Source organism: Terrapene carolina, unplaced genomic scaffold (genome assembly GCF_002925995.2).
Source record: "Terrapene carolina triunguis isolate 2854851 unplaced genomic scaffold, T_m_triunguis-2.0 Scaffold95, whole genome shotgun sequence".
NCBI classification, from domain to species: domain Eukaryota; kingdom Metazoa; phylum Chordata; order Testudines; family Emydidae; genus Terrapene; species Terrapene triunguis.
In genome coordinates, this window is record NW_020664446.1 from 39,496,867 (window position 1) to 39,520,044 (window position 23,178).

Consider the following 23,178-nt stretch of genomic DNA (forward strand, 5'->3'; position numbering starts at 1 on the left):
GGGGGCTCAGGGTTGGGGCAGGAGGTTTGGGTGTGGAGCGCTTACCTGGGCAGCTCCCATTTGGTGTGAGGGGTGCAGGTAGGAATGTGGGGGGAAGGGGGGGTTGGTGCTCAGGGTGGGGGTGGGGATGTGGGGGGTGCAACAGTCAGGGCATTGGGTGTGGGGGGGCTGGATGTGTGTGGGGGTGGAGTCAGGGCAGGGGATGGGGGTGTGTGAGGAGGGTGCAGGAGTCAGGGCAGAGGGCTGGGGGCGTGTGAGGGGGTGCAGGAATCAGGGCATGTAGTGTGGGGGAGCTGGGTATGTGTGGGGGGTGCCGGAGCCAGGGCTGGGATCGTGCGGGGGTGCAGGGCTCAGGGTAGGGGGTTGGGGGTGTGGGCTGGAGTCGTGGGGATGCTCCCAGCCCCCTGCCCTGAGCGGCTCACGGCAGGGGGCTGGAGGGGATATGCCCTGATTCCACACTCCTTCCCCAAGGCCCCGTCCCCGCTTCTTCTCTGGAGCAGCGAGCACACTGCGGCTGTGGTTCCAGCTCCCCCTCCCTCTGCAGGCCATCAGCTGTTCGGGTGCAGAGAGGTAGGAGGCGGCGGGGCAGGAACCCAGCACGCTGGGAGAAGAGGCGGGGGAGGAGGAAGCTTGGCTGTCGGTGGAGGCTGCCCTGCAGCAGCAGCCGGCAGGACCAAGCTTCTGCCCCCTGCCCCCTCAGGAGAGAGCGGTGGGCGGGGGAAGGAGAAGAGCAGGCTGGGCCGGGCAGGATTTTTAATGGCACGCTGCTGCCTGCCGGGGTCCCAGCTGCTGGCCCCGCCCAGCCCACAGCCAGCCTGGGTTCGGCAGTGGGCAGAGCAAGGCTGGCGGCCGGGACCCCGGCAGGCAGCAGCGTGCCATTAAAAATCGGCACACGTGCCATATGTTGCCGACCCCGGTCTAGATCAATCTTCTCTCCAACCCCCACTCCTTTCCCAATAGAACATTCCCAGAGGTAGTGACGATTTTGGCATGCTCTCTGTACAGTTTATAAATTCTGGGTGATATTATCAAGTTCTTATGAAAATTTCTGCATTATTGAATATCTCTGTGTGTGTGTATGGATTCTACCTGGGGCTGACAGGGCTCTCTCACATTTCAGCCAGAGCAGGAACAATACTCAGTTGTTAGACCTTTACAATCAGCTATTCAGGTGGAAACACCCGAGGACAATGGGCTAACTCAAGCCTAGGAGAACCTACGTTCTCCAGTCCCTCAACAAAGGGGCTGGTGTTTGGAGAGTGGAAATTTATTGGCAGCAGGAAAAGAGAACCAGGTGTTGATAACAAGACATATAAACTTGAGGGACTCACAGGAACATTTCAGCAGGAGTGAAGAAAAGAGACGGACATGCTGAAGAGGAGGAGCAGGGGGCTCCATGACTGAGGAGACAAGCCATGTGCTGCAGCAGGACCCTGGATAGCCCCAGAGGGGCTGACTCCATACCAAAGAATGAAGGATAAAAAGGATAGGTACTATAAAAAAGCTCTTTGAGATACTGCCAAATACAAACGCAAGAAGGCATTAATGTGAACCAAGGAGGTACCAGGCACTAAAGGAATTATAGTAGAATTTCTTTACACAGAATAATTCAGACTTGTTAATGGAAAACAAGTTATCCACAGGGAGCATAAGCAACACGTAATAGAGTTATACAAAAAGAGTTCAACTGCTAATTAAAAGGTGGCCAAAGATTTAGATGGGCTTTATAGTGTCCTGTTCCAGAGTTGGGTGACCAGATAGCAAGTGTAAAAAAATCGGGACAGAGGATGGGAGGTAATAGGTGCCTATATAAGAAAAAGCCCCCAAAATCTGGACTGTCCCTATAAAATCAGGATATCTGGTCACCCTATCCAGAGGTTCTATCTTCCCATATGGATAATAGATAAGAAAGTGGGGACACTAGTTCATTTCTTAAATATAAAGCAGAAATTTTTATCTTTGTTTCCAGTTACCCACCAGAAAGATCAGAGAAAAAAGTGTAACATATTTACAGTGTAATACAAATAAAGTTTTAAGGTGTCAGATCTTGGTCTCACTCAGACTCAGGAATATCTGTAGGACAAAATATTTTTCCTACATTAAAACTTCTTCTTAAACAGGGTACCTATTTAAATGACTGTTATACTGTATGTGATGTTATAGGGAATAGGATTATGCTACAAAAAAGTTACAAAGGTTGGTATTGCCAAACTGATTTCCCAGAAAATTTCACATCCAGTTTGGGCAGCTAGCATAAAATTAAAACAATACCATTAGGTGCAGTAGGTGGTGACCAGCTGCCAAAATATTTTGGCAAGTATTTCCGCAGCTCTAGAAGAACACTGTCACAACAGTCAGCAGCATAAACCTGAAACAAAAGAGGGGAAATATAACTTTAAATTATGCATTTTATATTTTCAAGAGCCAACTGCTACCTGTATTCTAGAATGTTTACAACTACTTTACTTTACTAAAAACCTACAAGAAATGATAAAGTATATATGAGAAATTCAAGATATTTGTAATCTTCCAACATGCAGAACATACATTGATTTTTACTATCCATGGAATACTGTATTAGCTAACTTGAACAAAAAAACAAAAAAAAAAGTTAATCTTTTCTTATCAAAATTTAAGCTGTAATTGTTGGTATTAAAAAGCCAGTATAGTACAGACTGAGTTCATTCTTCTATCCTAAATCCTGGATTTTGAAGGATTACTATAGATTTTAGCCATTTTAAATTTTATCAAGCTTAGAATACAGATTCAGTTTGGATTCTTTTTTCCTCACTCCCCCCCCCCCCAAAAAAACCCTCAGTACATCCTTTGAATAATTACACAGCCATAACACGCTATTCAGATACATCTATTTTCCTCCGCTTTTGTTTTTTTCTTGAATTTGGCAAGAAACGGTTGGAAAAAATTGTTTGGGAATAGTAGCTGCTCTTTATTACGTTTCTGCAGTATTTATTTCTCATTCAAGTAAACTGGAATTTAGAGACGGTCCTATAACTACAACCACTTTTAAATGGTGTTGTTGCTAGCAGGGTTCTAAAAAAACATTTCCCTGGCTAGCGTGGAATGGAATTTTTTTGTCAGAGAACGTAGCTGCAGGCAGCACAGCAGATAACTTAGAGCACACTTTTACTAGCATGGGTTTTAGACCCCCCCAAAAAATGCATGTCCACACTGATAAAGGATACAGACCACTGTTAAACATCAAGTCTAAACACTTGTAGACAGCAAGGCCCCAAAGCCATTGTAGATGTGGGACAATTCCTATCCACACTGTAGCAACTGTGCTGGAAGACCCCCCAGGCACAGTGTAGTAGTTACCTAGAAATACTAACACATTTGCATTCTGCAACAGACCATACTGCAATGTTTTAACTGCATTTCCAAACTGTTTACAAAGCTTCTTAAATCCAAAACTTAAATACAACTCCCAAACAAACAGGGCCCCATTTATGTTGCAAAACTAACCCATATAGCCACAGCAGGAGATTTCCTTCTTATAATTGAATCTCCTCCTCGAAACTGAAGATGTTACATGGTAAACTGAACTAAATGATACCACAATGGCTTTAGGACAAAGGTGAACCAAAAAGTCTAGTTACAATTCCACAAACATCAAGACAAACCTCAATTGTGACTATTTATGTCAATTCAAGTACATTGGAGCATCAAGCAGCAGCAGAATGTTAAAGCTGGTCTAAGCATTTTTGTCATAGGGTACATCTACACTTACCGGAGGGTCCGGCGGCAGGCAATCGATTTTCTGGGATCGACTTATCGCGTCTAGTGAAGACGCGATAAAATCGATCCCTGATCGCTCTGCCGTCGACTCCGGAAATCCACCGCGGCAAGAGGCGGCAGCGGAGTCGACGGCAGCGGTCGACTTTCCCCCGTCCTCACAGCCAGGTAAGTCGACCTAAAATACGCAACTTCAGCTACGGTATTCACGTAGCTGAAGTTGCGTATCTTAGGTCGGACCCCCGCTGTAGTGTAGACCTAGCCTTAGGCTTCGTCTTACCTTCAGTCTAACCTTGAGTTGAGCACTCACAAGTTAGTCATCTTGATTTAGCCAAATTTGACAGAGTACAATCACACTGCAGAAGAGCAGTCAAGTTCCACATAGCTGCTATCATGCCCAATGTCTGCACTGGCACTGTATACAGTTGAGAGGGATTTCTGGGTGTATATCCCATTATCCGTATCACCACAGCTCAATGCACCACTTTACATGTGTGTTCACAGGGCGCTGTGGAAAAAGCATCTGTCCCCTCTGGGAATTGTGGGCAGAAATGATCTAGGCCCAGGAAATCCATTGCCTGCCAGGACACAAGCTGTTGTGCTTTTACCTGCTTGTGCTCTAAGATATGCAACCTGCTCATTCCAACAGCTAGGACCAACAACTACTATTTTTTATGAAGGCAATGTTTCTTTGGCATGCCTCTGCAAAAGCTGCCACTAAGAGACTTAAAGAGTCGGTTTCCCCAGAGAAGGCAGCGGTGGTGCTTACTGTTAAAAGCACACCAAGAAGAGATCAGTACCACGCAGATATGGAGGCCTGGACCCAGCTGATGTTCTCGTTCACAGCAAACACACCATCACCCCACTCCCAGGACCAGAGCACAGAGTGGTGGGATTATATATTGTGATAGAAATATACAATCAGCAGTAGGCCCAGAACTTTTGTATGAAGAAAGCAAGATCCCTGGAGATGGGGGGGCGGGGAGAATTCGCCTGGGGCCTGAAGGACCAAAACACTCAGACAAGAGAAGCAATAATAGTCCAGAAGCACGTTGCTATTGAACTATGGAACCCGGCAACTCCATACCGATCTATTGTAATAATTTTGGGATTGGCAAATCCATATTTGACACAGTGGTCACAGAAATCTGAAAGCAATTATTGCTCTACAGCAACGTAGGGAGGTTATTCAGAAATAACTGTGGGGTTTGAACGGATGGCATTCCCAAACTGTGCAGGTGCTATTGATGGCACGCCTATACTTATCATATGCCTACCAACTTAAGCAAGTACATTAACAGGAAGGGCTACTACATCGTCATTATGCAGGACTACTGCGTCAGAGTCATGGACACCTACATAGGATACACATGGTAGAGTACACAAGATGAGGGTGTTCTGGAGGTCTGGTCTGTTTCAGTGTAGGTAAGCTGATACTGGATTCTGACCTAGTGACAGTGATCAGTGGGATGTCCATGTCCATTCTCATTTCAGCCAACCCTGCCTACCCTCTGATGCCCTAGGTGATGAAGACTTATGATTTCCACTGCCCTGGCAAGAGAGAGTACAATTACAAACCAAGCAGGTAAAGGATGGTGGCAGAATGTGCTTTTGACAGCAAGGAAGATGGTGCCACTTACAGACTCATTTGGACTGTAGTATATATAATGCCAAACATGGCACAGACACATGTGTTTCACAATCCAAGGGGGAATATCTGGGGGCAGAATGGATTGAGGACACCCATGATTTGGAGTCTGCTTACAGACAGCCACCTAGTGCACCTCTTGATTCTAGCACAGATTCCATTACAACAACAGCCACATGGGATGCCTTGTGCACCCCCATTTGAGCTGTGTGGGAAGTATACTGGTGCTGATGCCAGAATGTGGGCCAGGGGAGTGAAATGAAATGTGGTCTTGCAATATTTTTGTATGAAATAAACCTGGTGGACCTGTTATTTCTGTTTGATTTATTTATCCACCAGAACTCAGTACGTGACTAAGCAAAGCTTTATTAAAGATCAGCATATTTAGCCATCCAGATCCCATGACAAAGTTGAAAGAATGTACAAAATGAAAGAAACAAGTGCAAAACAGCAACAGTGGCAGGCAAGAGGGTAACAGTGCAACACACTCCAAACATCGGACATCAAAATAAACTGAAAATATTGTGCCATGTTATATATGAAAGGAACTGCACGTCAGGATGTGTTCACTTCATCCATATTCAAACTGGAACACAGTGCAGCAGATAACTGCTGCCTGGCTTCGCCCACAACGAGAGTTGTCCATGGGTTGGAGGTCTTGGTACAATGGAGACAAAATTATGGGATTGGACATGGGTAAACAGATAATTTGGACAGGACAGCTTTGAGCTGAATGGCTCATGATCCTCAAACATCTCAATCACATCCCTTTGAAATGCCATGTCTCACTTCCTTATCTCCTGATCATAAAGAAAATACTCCACCAGCACTTCCCTTTCAGCTCGGAATTGCTTCTCTCTTTGCTTTTCGGCCTTCCCTAGGTCCTCCTGCCAGCACCCAAGGTGTTCCATAGTGTTGTTCTGATCACCTGGTGAACTCCTTATGCAACTCCAGCTGCATATTCTCCTTGCAGATACCGAGTTGGTAAAAAAGCAAGACAAGCTCACTCGTGGTTTGCTCTACCTCTTGAGGCATGATGGCTGCCTCACGGTATGGTGTCACTGAGGGTGCTGATGAGGATGTTAATGATGGAGCACATTAACAAGAAAACCCCTAATTTACGAGTGAAATCACTAATGAAGACAAAGGGCTTGTCTACACGGTATAGCAATGTGTGCCAGAGGGGTGTAATTTGCAAAGCACCCTAACGTGTTGCACTTTAACTGCCCAGAGTAGACTTCGAACTAGATACTTTTTAATGTTAACATATGCGCTTTGCCACACCATGCGAACAAGTCTTTAAATGGGGTTCTACTCTGAAAAACAAAACTCCTACATAACAGCATTGGGAGGTTTCATGTTTGTTGCCTTAGTGACTTCCAAAACAAATCTGTTCAGTTTACATGTAACGAGACTGCTTTCCTCATTGTCAACCTGTATCTGGGTTCTCTTAGCTCACATTGATGGTAAATATTCTACAAATCAAACTGAGTTGACAATTCTGTTGACACATGAACCAGAAAAAAAAAAAAAAGTTCAGTTACCTGTTCTGCTTTGGTTTTATGGTACTAATAAAGATTTATTTTAGCCAATAAAATAAGCAGATATGATTCTGAACAGACACAGGAACAGCATGCTGAGTTAAAAGATGCCATTTCTACAATTTTTAAGATCAGAATCATATAGTTTGACTTACTTTTATGATAGTAATATTAGTGTCCATGGACTTGGGAAGGTACCAAAAATACACTTCTGTAGATTTAGAACACTAATGCACTAGGATATCCCAACTTCAAGATCAAATAAAAAACAGGGCTTAATCACTCTAAGAATAAAGAAGGTTTCTTAAATAGTCTACTATCCTATGAAGAAGAGCAGATGTATAACAGCTGTGTTTTAAAATGGAAAAAATATCTTACTGTCATGCTAAAGGATGAGTTACTGCTTCAACACCAATGTAATGGAATTAAGAGCATTATGTTAATCAGCCTCCTACAAAGCTGTCTTGATCCCAAAAGCAATAGAGATTTTTTCTTAAACCTAGACTAATTTCACTTAAGATATCCAGATCACTTGTTTTTCTTTAAATACAGATCTCAGTATCAGTTTTCATGATTAACCTTTTTTTGGCAGGTAGAGGAGAGAACTGTGTCAACTAAGAACATGTATTTGGTTCATAATGGAGGAAGACCTGGGAAAGCCACCCAATTAAGCAGTAACTGCAAAAAATTCTTCAGGAAGCATTGCTCATTCTCATGCATAAAAGAGAGCAATGCCTGTTCATAATAAAGAGCCCAGTAGTAATAATCAGCAGCTAATGGACATCTCCTTTGATTACAGTGTGCTTACTGGAGTGCATGCAATCAGACAAAAAGTCCAGAATGCTGAATATGAACTGAATAGGGGATAGATTAGTAGATCGCACTGTCACCAGGCAAAGGCAGGTTTACGTGATTGCGGACTCCTTACTGAGGAGGTTAGACAGACCTGTGACCAGGGCGGACCCAGAGAACAGAAGGGTGTGCTGTCTACCAGGCGCTAAGATACGGGATGTGGACCTGCGGTTGAAAAGGATCCTAAAAGGAGCAGGTAGGAACCCCTTGATCATCCTTCACGTAGGAACAAATGACACGGCTAGGTTCTCGCTGGAGAGAATCAAGGGAGATTATGCCAGGCTGGGGAAGACGCTTAAGGAAATCGAGGCTCAGATCATCTTCAGTGGGATTCTGCCTGTACCTAGAGAAGGGCAGCGAAGGGGTGACAGGATTGTGATGATAAATAGTTGGCTAAGGGAATGGTGCTATAAAGAGGGCTTTGGGATGTATGGCCACTGGGAGGCTTTCGGGGACAGACAACTGTTCTCACGGGACGGACTTCACCTAAGTAGGGAAGGAAATAGACTTCTGGGAGGGAGGCTGGCTCATCTCATCAAAAGAGCTTTAAACTAGGAATTTGGGGGAGACGGTTGGGAGATGTCCAGTTAATCTCCACACCAGATTATAACATTGAGAGGGAGGTCGATGAGATAAGAACGGATACAGCCGGGTGGAAGAGATTGGACATAAGGGGGGGAGGGGATGGATACTAGACTAATAGGTCATACTGGCAGTACGGTGTCCGTACCAAATTGGATAACAAATGTGAGAGAGGCCAAACGGCATAAATTAAGATGTTTATACACCAATGCGAGAAGCCTAGGTAACAAAATGGAGGAATTGGAGCTCCTGGTCCAAGAAATGAAACCGGATATCGTAGGAATAACCGAAACGTGGTGGAACGGTAGTCATGACTGGAGTACAGGTATGGAGGGGTATGTGCTGTTTAGAAAAGACCGGAACAAAGGTAAAGGTGGGGGAGTAGCATTGTATGTCAACAATGAGATAAACTGTAAAGAAATAATAAGTGATGGTATGGATAAGACGGAGTCTGTCTGGGCAATACTCACACTGGGTAAAAGAACTACTAGAGCCTCCCCTGGGATAGTGCTTGGGGTGTGCTATAGACCGCCGGGATCTAGCCTGGATATGGACAGAGAACTCTTTAATGTTTTTAGGGAAGTAAAACTAATAGGAAGTGTAAAAAGAACAGGAGTACTTGTGGCACCTTAGAGTACTCCTGTTCTTTTTGCGGATACAGACTAACACGGCTGCTACTCTGAAATAGGAACTGTGTAATCATGGGAGACTAACTTCCCGGATATAGATTGGGGAACAAATGCTAGTAACAATAATAGGGCTCAGATTTTCCTAGATGTGATAGCTGATGAATTCCTTCATCAAGTAGTTGCTGAACCGACGAGGGGGGATGACATTTTAGATTTGGTTTTGGTGAGAAGTGAGAACCTCGTTGAGGAAATGGTTGTAGGGGACAACCTTGGCTCGAGTGATCATGAGCTAATTCGGTTTAAACTAAATGGAAGGATTAACAAAATTAAATCAGAGACTAAGGTTTATGATTTCAAAAGGGCTAACTTTAATAAATTAAGGCGACTAGTTAGGGAAGTAGATTGGACTAACATATTTATGGATCTAAAGGCAGAAGGCGCCTGGGATTATTTCTAGTTGAAGTTGCAGGAGCTGTTGGAGGCCTGTATCCCAAGAAAGGGAAAACGGTTCGTAGGCAGGAGATTTAGACCGATCTGGATGAGCGAGCGTCTCAGACGGGTGATTAAGAAAAAACAGAAAGCGTACAAGGAGTGGAAGATGGGAGGGATCAGCAAAGAAACCTACCTTATTGAGGTCAGAGCATGTAGAGATGGAGTGAGAAAGGCCAAAAGCCGTGTAGAGTTGGACCTTGCGAGGGGAATTAAAACCAATAGTAAGAGGTTTTTTATAGCCATATAAATAGGAAGAAAACAAAGAAAGAAGAAGTGGGACCGCTTAAGACTGTAGATGGAGTGGAGATTAAGGATAATCTAGGCATAGCACAATATCTAAACGAATATTTTGCATTGGTCTTTAATGAGGCTAATGAAGGACTCAGGAATAGTGGCAGCGTGACGGATGGGAATAAAGGAGGGGGGGTTGACATTACCGTATCCGAGGTAGAAGCCAAACTCGAACAGCTTAACGGGACTAAATCGGGTGGACCGGATGATCTTCATCCGAGAATATTAAAGGAACTGGCGCGGGAAATTGCAAGCCCGTTAGCGATAATTTTTAATGAATCTGTAAACTCGGGGGTGGTACCGTTGGACTGGAGAATAGCTAATGTGGTTCCTATTTTCAAGAAGGGGAAAAAAAGTGACCCGGGTAACTACAGGCCTGTTAGTTTAACATCTGTAATATGCAAGGTCTTGGAAAAAATTTTGAAGGAGAAAGTAGTTAAGGACCTTGAGGTCAATGGCAATTGGGACAAATTACAACACGGTTTTACGAAAGGTAGATCGTGCCAAACCAACCTGATCTCCTTCTTTGAGAAAGTAACAGATTTTTTAGATAAAGGAAATGCGGTGGATCTAATATACCTCGATTTCAGTAAAGCGTTTGATACAGTACCGCATGAGGAATTATCGGTTAAATTGGAAAAGATGTGGATCGATATGAAAATCCAGAGGTGGATAAAGAACTGGTTAAAGGGGAGACTGCAGCGGGTCGTACTGAAAGGTGAACTGTCAGGTTGGAAGGAGGTTACCAGTGGAGTTCCTCAAGCTTCGGTTTTGGGTCCGATTTTATTTAATCTATTTATTACTGACCTCGGAACCGAATGTAGGAGTGGGCTGATAAAGTTTGCGGATGATACAAAGTTGGGAGGTATTGCCAATTCGGAGAAGGATCGGGAATATCCTGCAGGGAGATTTGGATGACCTTGTAAACTGGAGTAATAGTAATAGGATGAAATTTAATAGTGAGAAGTGTAAGGTTATGCATTTAGGGATGACTAACAAGAATTTTAGTTATAAGCTGGGGACGCATCGGTTGGAAGTAACGGAAGAGGAGAAGGACCTCGGAGTCCTGGTTGATCGCAGGATGACTATGAGTCGGCAATGTGACGTGGCCGTGAAAAAAGCTAATGCGGTCCTGGGATGCATTAGGCGAGGTATTTCTAGTAGGGATAAGGAGGTGCTGGTTCCGTTATACAAGGCACTGGTGAGACCTCATTTGGAGTACTGTGTGCAGTTCTGGTCTCCCATGTTTAAAAAGGATGAATACAAACTGGAACGGGTACAGAGAAGGGCCACTAGGATGATCCGAGGAATGGAAAACCTGTCATATGAAAGGAGACTCGAGGAGCTCGGTTTGTTTACCTTAACCAAAAGAAGGCTGAGGGGGGAATATGATTGCTCTCTTTAAATATATCAGAGGGATAAATACCAGGGAGAGAGAGGAATTATTTCAGCTCAGTACTAATGTGGACACGAGAACAAATGGATATAAACTGGCCGTCGGGAAGTTTAGGCTTGAAATTAGACGAAGGTTTCTAACCATCAGAGGGGTGAAGTTCTGGAACAGCCTTCCGAGGGAAACAGTGGGGGCGAAAGACCTCTCTGGCTTTAAGATAAACTTATCAAGCTTAATGGAGGGGATGGTTTGATGGGATAACGTGATTTTAGTCAATAGGTCAATAACGTGCCATCGCTGGTAATTAGTAACAATGGTCAATGATGGGATATTAAAAGTTACTACAGAGAACTTTTTTCCGGAGGGTCTGGCTGGAGAATCTTGCTCGCATGCTCGGGGTTCAGCTGATCGCCATATTTGGGGTCGGGAAGGAATTTTCCTCCAGGGTAGATTGGCAGAGGCCCTGGAGGTTTTTCGCCTTCCTCCGCAGCATGGGGCAGGGGTCGCCTGCTGGAGGATTCTCTGCGACTTGAAGTCTTTAATCATGATTTGGGGACTTCAACAGCTGAGTCAAGGGAGAGAATTATTCCAGGAGTGGGTGGGTCAGCTTTTGTGGCCTGCATCATGCGGGAAGTCAGACTAGATGATCATAATGGTCCCTTCTGACCTTAAAGTCTATGAGTCTATGAGTAATCTTGCATATTAATGTGAAATTGCATTGTCTACTTTGTTTTAAGACAGCCAAGGACATGCAACTAAATTTCACAAGTACAGGAGTCAACAAATTCAGTTGCGATACCTACAACAATGGTAACTTGAACAGGAGTACTTGTGGTACCTTAGAGACTAACAAATTTATTTGAGCGTAAGCTTTCGTGGGTACAGCCCACTTCATCGGATGCATAGAATGGAACATATAGTAAGGAGATATACTCTTCTGGCTCTGTCAACGCTTCCTCAGCTCTTGTCCCCTAACGTCCCTACTCTACTTGCGCTACATTGATGACATCTTCATCATCTGGACCCATGGAAAAGAAGCCCTTGAGGAATTCCATCATGATTTCAACAATTTCCACCCCATCATCAACCTCAGCCTGGACCAGTCCACACAAGAGATCCACTTCCTGGATACTACAGTACTAATAAACGATGGCCACATAAACATCACCCTATACCGGAAACCTACTGACCGCTATACTTACCTACATGCCTCCAGCTTTCATCCAGACCACACCCACTTGATCCATTGTCTACAGCCAAGCTCTACGATACAATCTCATTTGCTCCAACCCCTCAGACAGAAACAAACACCTACAAGATCTCTATCAAGTATTCTTACAACTACAATACCTACCTGCTGAAGTGAAGAAACAGATTGACAGAGCCAGAAGAGTACCCAGAAGTCACCTACTACAGGACAGGCCCAACAAAGAAAGTAACAGAACGCCACTAGCCATCACCTTCAGCCCCCAACTAAAACCTCTCCAGCGCATCATCAAGGATCTACAACCTATCCTGAAGGATGATCCATCACTCTCACAGATCTTGGGAGATAGGCCAGTCCTTGCTTACAGACAGCCCCCAAACCTGAAGCAAATACTCACCAGCAACCACACACCACACAACAAAAACACTAATCCAGGAACCTATCCTTGCAACAGAGCCCGTTGCCAACTCTGTCCACATATCTATTCAGGGGATACCATCATAGGACCTAATCACATCAGCCACGCCATCAGGGGCTCGTTCACCTGCACATCTACCAACGTGATATATGCCATCATGTGCCAGCAATGCCCCTCTGCTATGTACATTGGCCAAACCGGACAGTCTCTACGCAAAAGAATAAATGGACACAAAGACGTCAAGAACTGTAACATTCAAAAACCAGTTGGAGAACACTTCAATCTCCCTGGCCACTCGATTACAGACCTAAAAGTCGCAATATTACAACAAAAAAAACTTCAAAAGCAGACTCCAACGAGAGACTGCTGAACTGGAATTAATTTGCAAATTGGACACCATTAAATTAGGCTTGAATAAAGACTGGGAGTGGATGGGCCATTACACAAAGTAAAACTATTTCCCCATGCTTATTTCCCTCCACCCCCTACAGTTCCTCACATCATCTTGTCAATTGCTGGAAATGGGCCATTTTCATTACCACTACAAACAGTTCTTTTTCTCTCCTGCTGATAATAGCTCACCTTAACTGATCATTCTCCTTATAGTGTGTATGGTAACACCCATTGTTTCATGTTCTCTGTGTGTGTGCGCGTGTATATATATCTTCCTACTGTATTTTCCACTGCATGCATCCAATGAAGTGGGCTGTAGCCCATGAAAGCTTATGCTCAAATAAATTTGTTCGTCTCTATGCCACAAGCACTTTGTTAGTGCCACAAGTACTCCTGTTCTTTTTGCGGATACAGACTAACACGGCTGCTACTCTGAAACCATTTCAGACAGTTTGACAGGAAGGTGTGAAGATACTTAACATGGGGAAATAGATTCAATGTGTGTAATGGCTCAGCCATTCCCAGTCTATATTGAAGCCTAAATTGATGGTATATTAATTCAAGTTCAGCAGTTTCTCCTTGGAGTCTGTTTCTGAAGCTTTTCTGTTGCAAAATTGCCACCTTTAAGTCTGTTCCTGAGTGACCAGAGAGGTTGAAGTGTTCTCCTACTGGTTTTTGAATGTTATGATTCCTGATGTCAGATGTGTGTCCATTTATTCTTTTGTGTAGAGACTGTCCAGTTTGGCCAATGTACATGGCAGAGGGGCATTGCTGGCACATGATGGCATATATCACATTGGTAGATGTGCAGGTGAACGAGTCCCTGATGGTGTGGCTGATGTGATTAGGTCCAATGATGATGTCACTTGAATAGATATGTGGACAGAGTTGGCATCGGGCTTTGTTGCAAGGATAGGTTCCTGGATTAGTGTTTTCGTTGTGTGGTTGCTGGTGAGTATTTGCTTCAGGTTGGGGGGCTATCTGTAAGCGAGGACAGGTCTGTCTCCGCTTGGGCTCATACAATAGCATTACAGTTAATGCGACATTAAGCAATACATGCTGTGTGCACAATAACTACAAAAGTTGGAAACATGGACCATCAATAAGCCTTGCCTGGAACCCAAAGGTTACTGCTTATTCCAAACACACAATCTTCAGCAAGTACATCACTCATTCACGGTGACAGTCTGCACCTTATGTTCACTCCTTTTACAAGACTATGATAAATGTTGTATAAAGCATGCCTTGTGAGGTATCATTTGAAAACTCATAACTGGCTGATCATTACTATCTTGGTAAAATGTGTGTGGCAACATGCCACATAAAGATTCTACTGTACAATATTAGAGAGACATGTTCCAAGTTTGCAAAAACAGCCACAAACCAGTTCCTCAGAAACAAAACGCAAGCAGACCCCTCAGCCAGGTGTCAACAAGATCAAATGGATTATCACCTGGTCAAGTGGCCAGTCTTTGGCAGAAAAAAGGGTGAGTGAGAATTTTACATCTTGGCAAAGAAACAGCTGAAAGTTCCTGTCAAAACAGACTTTCAGTCTCCTGAAGCTCAGCTGGAGAGGATTTGCAAGGAAAAAAAGAGAGCTATAAGAAAGGGAAACAGACCCCCAAAAAATCTCTCTCCCTTCATCTCTACTCACGGCATTCAAAACACTTGATGGACAAAGGAATCATCATTGGACTAGGGAAGAGATCCTGGCAGAAAGGAATTCAACCAGTAAGACTGTAGAACATATGGTGAGAAATACCTTTGCTTTGAATTTACTCTAGCTTGTTAAGTTAGATATTAGCTACGTTTTACCTTTTATTTACATGTAAACAATTATGCCTCATTTCTTGTAGTCCCTTAAAAAAAAAATCTCTCTTTCTGTAGTTAATAAACTTGTTTTATTGTTTTATCTAAACCATTGTGCTTGGACTGAAGTGTTTGGGAAACTCCATTAGAGATAACAGGATTTGTGCATATCATTTTCTATTAATAAAATGATGGACTTTATATGAGCTTGTGTTGTCCTAGAGGGGGCTGGGCAGTACAAGTACACATTTCTGGGGGAAAGTCTGGGACTGGGAATTTGCTGGTGTTCCTCTGCAGTGTAATTTAAGAGCGCCTGGCCATAGCATTCATACAATATAGCTGGAAGTAATTTACATGCTGGAGGCTGTGTATGAGCAGACCAGGATTGGTGCTCTCACAGTAAAGCAATGTAAAAAAGACACCCCAGGTTGGAGAATTGAGGGGACACAGCTGTTCAGTCCAGATTGTACCCTAGGTAATGTCACATTAATAAAATCCAATTTTTAAAGCAATCATTTTTAATTTTTTCAAGTTATCACCATTCTGTGTAACATGTATGCAAATTTCGAAAATATGCCCATTAGTAGCACAAAGTCAAACACACATTTTTGTAAAATCTTCATATAAATCAATCAAAAATTGCACAACAAACTTATGCCAGTTCATACTGGCGTAGGTATGGATGCCACATACCATGAGCTATATTTTTCAGATAGCACAAAAGGAAGCTATCGAATCTAATGGTAGTCCAGGTTTAAAACTATAAATTGGATGTTTGGTCTCTGCCCCAAAATACCTTTTTGGAGAGAAATGGCAGGGAGGGAGTTTGAGCCCAAACAACTCATCCGTTTTTGACTAAGAGAGGGTGTGGGTGAGGCACGGAATACTAGTTCCTATTAAAAATTGCAAGAATTTTTATAAACAGCTTAATGCATCTAAGTGACTTGGGGCAGAGAAAACATTGAATTTTAGAAGGAAAACGTTTTTACTATAACAGAGCCTTTAAATGGTTTTGGTGAAACTAGTCATTTGACAGAATCTCAAATGTTTTGAAATTGCATTATGAACATGTGCAGTGCAATTGATATGGTTTTTAAAAGTACTTTTTAGCAATACTGAGAACAAAGATAAATGTGCAGGGAATGAGACAAGGAGAAAGAATAAGACCAGGCTCACCAAGACCACTCCCCTCAAACTTCTCTGCTGCCAGCTATTGTAGCTTGTCCTATAAATTAAGTGGTTGAAATCTGTCCTACAGTGCTGAAGGTTCAGGGTTCAGACACTTCCGATAATGCATGATGGGATGTTGTTATAGCTGTAAATAATAAATTTTTTTTAAAAGAACATTAGGTTGTAAAGTCAAGCATTTAAAAGCTAGGAAATGCCAGATTTATGACTGCATATGCAGCTTTAATTCTGCCTCTTTGTGGAAATGCATTATGATAAAGCCTTCAGTTATATGATCATGCTTTATATTTCCCACAGCACCATGGCATCATGCAGTGCATGAGATATAAGCACGAACGAGTGGGGTGGGGGAGAATTAAGGTTGTAACAGCAACTGTAAATCTAAAATTTCCTAACTTTTAACTGTTTGACTTCACAACTTCTTAAGTAGTATCATGTGACTGTCACAAGATAATGTGGAAATATATTCATGTCATAAGTCAAAAGTCAGACGAGGTTTCCCTTTAGCCAACTATTCTAATATTTCTCAACACACCTCAGTAAACAAATGTCAGAATAGTCATTCAACTACTGAGGAGGTTAACAATTAAAAAACTTTGAGTTCATGAATATTTATAAAGAATTATGAAACAATTATTTTAAATATCAAAAATATAGTTGTATGTAAACTGTCAGACTCTAGCAAAAGATGCCTGTGTGAGACTAAAGGGAAATTGCACCTAATTTCTCAGGATATTCCCCACTCCCACAATTGTGTAAAATCTTTTTGCTGGGCAAAACAGGGCCTTGTAAATATTATAAAATTACTCTTCTGACAAAGACAGCTATACTGTAAAAGTTGCAATAAAGCAATAGTTTTTCTACTAAATTCAACAGCTGCTATTTGACATTTCCATAGTTTACTTTGTGAAACATCTTATGGAAGTGGTTTTCAGAAAGTCTCTAATACTTCCAAACTCATTTTTCTTAAAGATGTATTGCTTTGGTGGTGCCTATTAAACTAGATAGAAGTTTCAGTTTGATATCAGACAGGAAGAACATGATTTTATATAAAGACATTTCAGTCAATTTTCTAACCAACAAAATACCAAGGCTTTGTCTACACTGTCAAGTTTCTGCTCAGTAAAGCAGTTTTCTGTGTTGTAACTCCCGAGGTGTACACACTACCAAACCGATTAGTGCGCAAAAACTGCGCAGTTGCAGCGCTGTAAAAAAACCCCACCGCAACGAGAGGCGTACAGCTTTCTGCGCTGGGGGTACAGCACCGTACAGCCAGTGTAGATACCCTGGCCAATTACAGCGCTGTGATTGGCCCCTGGAAGGTGTCCCACAATACTGTTCTCGCCTCTCTGGTCATTGGTTTGAACGCTACTGCCCTGCCCTCAGGTGACCAACCGTCATTCCCACCCCGTAAATTCCTTTGGAATTTTGAAAGTCCTCTTCCTGTTTGCTTGGTGATGCATGAAGTGGTCTCAGTGCATCTTTCCAGGTGACCATGCCTGCTCCATACACCAGGCGATCCCCCACTTGGAGTAATACCAAGCTGCTGGACCTCATCAGCATTTGGGGAGAGGAAGCTGTCCAGTCTCAGCTGCGCTCCAGCCGTAGGAATTATTATACCTATGGAAAGATTTCACGATGCATGACAGAAAGGGGCCATGACCGGGACACACTGCAGTGCAGGGTCAAAGTGAAGGAGCTGCAGAACGCCTACCACAAGGCGCGGGAGGCAAACCGCCGCTTCGGTGCTGGGCCCGTGAGCTGCCGGTTCTACAAAGAGCTCGATGCGATACTCGGTGGCAACCCCACTCCCAAGGCCACTGTGGATACTTCAGTGCCTCACGTGCCAGTCGAGAGTGGACCGAGCCAGGAGGAGGAAATCTTGGGCGACGATGTGGAGGAGGAGGGGGACCCAGAGGCAGAGAACAACTCAGAGGTCAGAGATGCATGCAGCCAGGAGCTCTTCTCTACCCCGGAAGAGGTTAGCCAGTCACAGCTGTCAGATCTTGGGAAAGCATAAACAGGAGAGGAGACCCCTGGTAAGTGGCTTTGGGAATCACTGAAGCGAGTTGTTGGGGGCAGGAGGGTTGCAGAACGCAGGCTTGTGTCTGTGTGATGCACGTACCACCACATGCCTAGTCTGAGCGATGGAACAGGGTGTTCATTGACTCCCTCACTTCACGGGAATCTGCCTCAGATCTCCAGGAAACTCTCATGGAGATACTGGGCAATCCGCTGCTGCAGGTTCTTTGGCAGAGCTGCTTTGTTTATTGCCCCATTAAGGGTAACTTTCCCACGCCACTCTGCCGTCCCTGGAAAGGGCAGGGGGAAAGGGGGGGACCATTGCTGCACACAGGCAAGCCACATAAGGGCCAAGTCAGAAGCCGCAGTCTTGGAGAAGACCGTTCCTTGATTCCCTGCTCATCCTCAGCAGCAAGATATCTTCCATAATGAACACAGCCTGTGGAAAACGTGGGGACAGGAATGATTATAAGCCCCTGCTACAGTGCTGGCTCTCCCCAAGAGCCACATGCCCAGTGTACAGTATGGTCCTGGAACACTGATTTCCCCTGCCCCTGAAGTTACTCACCATTTTCGGGGTCTTGTGGCTCATGCGTGCTTAGTAACAGGTATGTGAATTGTGGCTGTGTTTTAAATCAGTGGTCTGTGTGTTGCAAACAATACTGCTTCTGTAAAATGTTGCATTTTGGCTTCACAGATATGACTTTGGAAGCCCAGCCTCCCTCTTTGTTATCGCTGGCTGAACGGCTGCGCAGAATTAGAAAGCGGCCATGAAGAACTAAAGAGGACTTTCTGTATGAGGTCATGATGCACTCCGCGGCCGAGAAACATGAATTTGAAGGAGTGGCGGGACAGCGAGAAGAGGGACCGAAAGGAGAACGCAGTGCACCAGAACTAAGCCACAGAGCGGCTCTTAAATGTTATGGAGTGCCAAGGGGACACGCCCCAGGCGCTACTAGCACTGCAAACTGAGCAGCTCCGTACCCACCCTCCCTTGCAGCTGCTGTCGCAAAACTCTTTCCCATGCACCCTCCCAGACACTGTCAACACACTCTTATCGATCTCCTGGCTCCAGTCTGTACCCGCTGCATTCCACTCCTGCCCCATCACAGTCAAGCCCTGTGGACTACCAGTACCCACTGCACTCAACACCCATCTCTCTGCAGTTTAGCCCTGCTGAAGTACAGTACCCACTGCACTGTACTCCAAAAGGAGAAGGTTGGATACGATACTTGGACATACACGAATCTTTAACCGTCCCGGGACCCTACCTCCTTCTGGGATCCTCCTTCCCCCGTTCCCCTCAGTGCTGATATGTTTTTTTGTCTGTCTCTCTCTTACGGTTGTTTTTTAATAAAACAATTGTTTTGGTTTGAAAGCAATCTTTATTCCATTAATTGAAAGCAAACAGAGGCCTGCAAAGCAACAGGCAATTTTCTTACATCTTCATAGTGCATCGTCTGCACCAATCACAATCATCTCCTAGCATTACAAGCACTGCACTCCTGCGCATAGCAACAAATATTAGTGGCTTTCAGCTTCAAATTGCTGCCTCAAGGCATCCCTGATCCTTATGGCCCCGCACTGCGGCCCTCTAATAGCCCTGGTCTCTGGCTGTTCAAACTCAGCGTTCCAGCCCTGAGTGAAGCTTTCACTTTATTTCAACTTTAGGAATATTGTCATCAGCCAGGTCCAGCCTCCCATATAGGCAGCGCCAGCGGGCATTTAAATGGCCAAAAGCACACAACAGTCATTCTGCAATTGTTCAGCCTGTCGTTGAAGCGCTCCTTGCTGCTGTCAAGATGCCCTGTGTATGGCTTCATAAGCCATGGCGTTAAGGGATAGGCAGGGTCTCCCAGGATCACAATGGGCATTTCAACTTCCCCTACGGTGATCTTCTGGTCCGGAAAGAAAGACCCTGCTTGCAGCTTCCCGAACAAGCTAGCATTCCAAAAGATGCGTGCATCATGCACCTTTCCAGACCAGCCTACGTTAATGTCCGTGAAATGCCCACAGTGATCCACAAGCGCCTGAAGAACCATTGAGAAATACCCCTTCTGATTAATGTACTGTGACTAGGTAGTCTGGTGCCAGAATTGGAACATGCGTGCCATCTATCGCCCCTCCTCAGTTAGGGAAAAGCCCATTTGTGCAAAGCCATCCACAATATCACACGTTGTCCAGAGTCATGGTCTTTCGGAGCAGGATGCAATTAATGGCCCTGCACACTTCCATCAACATGAGTCCAACGGTCGACTTTCCCACTCCGAACTGGTTAGCGACCAATTGGTAGCAGTCTGGAGTAGCCAGCTTCCACAGTGCAATCGCCATGCTCTTCTCCAACGGCAGGGCAGCTCTCATTCTCGTGTCCTCACACCACACAGCTGGGGCGAGCTCATCACACAGTCCCACGAATGTGGCTTTCCTCATCTGAAAGTTCTGCAGCCACTGCTCATCATCCCAGACGTGCATGACTATGTGATCCCACCACTCAGTGCTTGTTTCCCGAGCCCAAAAGTGATGTTCCACTGTGATCAGCGCCTCTGTGAATGCCACAAGCAATCTCGTGTTGTAGCTACTACACATGGCGAGATCAATGTCGGACTCCTCTTGCCTTTGTAGTTTAAGGAATAACCCCACTGCCACTCGTGACGTGTTGGTCAGAGCGAGCAGCATACTAGTCCACAGTTCAGGATCCATTCCTGAAGATCAAAGAGGCAAGAGTGCGCAGTACACAAACCGCTGAAAGATGGCGCCAAATGCGGACGGAAGCACAGGGATTGCATCACGGGACATTGGGACGATCCCCCGCAACCTCCTCCGCCTTCCCACAACTCTTAGCGGCAGAAGAGGAAGAGATGCACTGTGGGATAGCTGCCCAGAGTGCACCGCTCTGAATACCGCTGCAAGTGCCGCAAGTGTGAAAACACTATAGCGCAGGCAGCTGACAGTGTGAACACACAACAGCAGTTTCCCTTCAGCGCTCTCTGAGCGGCACTGTAACTCTGCTAGTGTATACATAACCCAAGTTACATTTCAGATTTGTTTAAGTTTTGCATAATGAAAATTAAGCAACACTTCAAAGGACTTGCAGCCTCAGGGAACGAGTAAATAGCATTTAGCAATAGCCTGAGGTTCCAAGAGGCATGCCAAACACTGATCCATGTAGGGTTGTTTAATATGCCTTACACTAAAACTCTTCAGCACATCCAAACATTAACACGAAGTTACCAGGAACCCAAGAATGGCAATACTGAGAAAAGGATCTTCTCTGGGAGCTAGAAGTGAAAGTGACAGTCAGGCAAGATATACACCAACTAGTTGTAAAACACTACCCATCAAATTGGTCTGGTTATAGTTTACCTTACTATTCTCCACCTCTTGCTTCCCACGCAATGTGGGTTGTAAGATTGCAGAGGAAAAGCCTCGCAACACTCATATCCTTTTATAGTCTTTATGAATGGTCTTTATCTTATAAGTAGAAACACAATCAGATCAGAGTCCAGTCCAATCTTTGGCTGGTTTGAGTTTCTTGACTGGTGCAAGATTAAAAAGGAGACAATGAGTTAACACAAAATAAAAATACTATCTCAACACTGGTACAAACCATCCTACTCAGCACAAACTAAAGTAGCTTGTTTCAGAGACCTGCTTTCCAGTATCATTGCAATTAAAGGCAGTATCTTCTCACAGCAAATCCTTTGTAACCAAAGTAAGCGTCTTCAGGCCCTTATCCCTTCCCTGGCCCACAACAGCCTATGCAGTCATCATCACAGCATCTTCAATTATGATTCTGTACGAAAGCTCTCTCTCTATTTAACTTCTGATCTTAAGATCTAAGGAAGCAGCTGTCATTTTCCTTCCTTCGAGAACTTCCAGTACAGCTTAAACCCCACCCTCCTGCCCAACTCCCACAAGCCGTCTTTTTAAACAAACAAACAACAGACTACATTTTCTTGAAGAAATCCATTATATTACACACATTATACCTCAGACTACTATTGGTACTACTTAGCAGATTAATAAATTTTGCAACAAACCACAGATTTTTACTTAAAACATATAAAAAAAATAATAATCTGACCAACAGCTTAAAAAGTGGGTCTCTTGTCAGGGTCCTTCAAGCATGTCTGTATTCTGGCCAGACACTCTCAAACTGTCTGCCTGGGATCACATCATCTCCAGAGTGTGTGTATTCCAAACAGGAGCAAGAATTTGTTCTTTGTTAGCCATAACCTGTACCCCTCCCCCTTTAAAAAAAAAAAAAAAAAAAAAACCAACAACAACCCAACCCACAATTGGTTTACATGTCCAGTTCTAAACTAACTTTTGGGCAGTGCTATATCACTTGCCAATCCAGTTTGGCATTATTTATTCTTTTTTCCTTCCCCCAACCAGCATGTTGGAACAATGAGTCCCCTTCCCTTCATCACCCTTCATTCAAACTTATTGTCTTTTAAAGATCCCTCAATACCACCACTTTCAGGCTGATCTTCTGGTCTCCAGATTCAACACTGCAAATAATTTTCAGAGAATTCAGTCCATGTTATGGACAAATTGCATTAAAAAGAGACAGCCCACTTTAACAAGAGTTCAGCCATAAGTGTGCTCTTTATAGTTTTTTTTTTTTTTTTTTTGTTACAAGTAACAACTAAGATCACTATAAGAGAAAGATTAAACAAAATAATTCACACAGCCAGGGCCGGCTCCAGGCACCAGCTTGGGAAGCAGGTGCGTGGGGAGGCCACTCTGGAGAGGGGCGGCAGGTCCAGCTATTCGGCGGCAATTCGGCGGACGGTCCCTCACTCCCGCTCGGAGTGAAGGACCTTCTGCCGAATTGCCGCCACAGATCGCGATCGTGGGTTTGGGGGGGGGGAGGGGGGAGCTGCTTGAGGGGGGAGCTCCAAAACCCTGGAGCCAGCCCTGCATACAGCAAAGGGGAGAGAAAAGTGATTTGAGC

General features: G+C 44.3%; 1 protein-coding gene across 1 annotated transcript in view; it reads right to left on the reverse strand.

Moving 5' to 3' along the window:
- IPMK (inositol polyphosphate multikinase) overlaps positions 1 to 23,178 on the reverse strand; it is an 85,730-nt gene that overhangs the window by 25,723 nt on the left and 36,829 nt on the right. Inside the window, exon 4 of the mRNA XM_029911381.1 lies at positions 2,272 to 2,368. Within this exon, the coding sequence (XP_029767241.1) occupies positions 2,272 to 2,368 (97 nt within the window). The remainder of the gene's footprint in view (positions 1 to 2,271; positions 2,369 to 23,178) is intronic.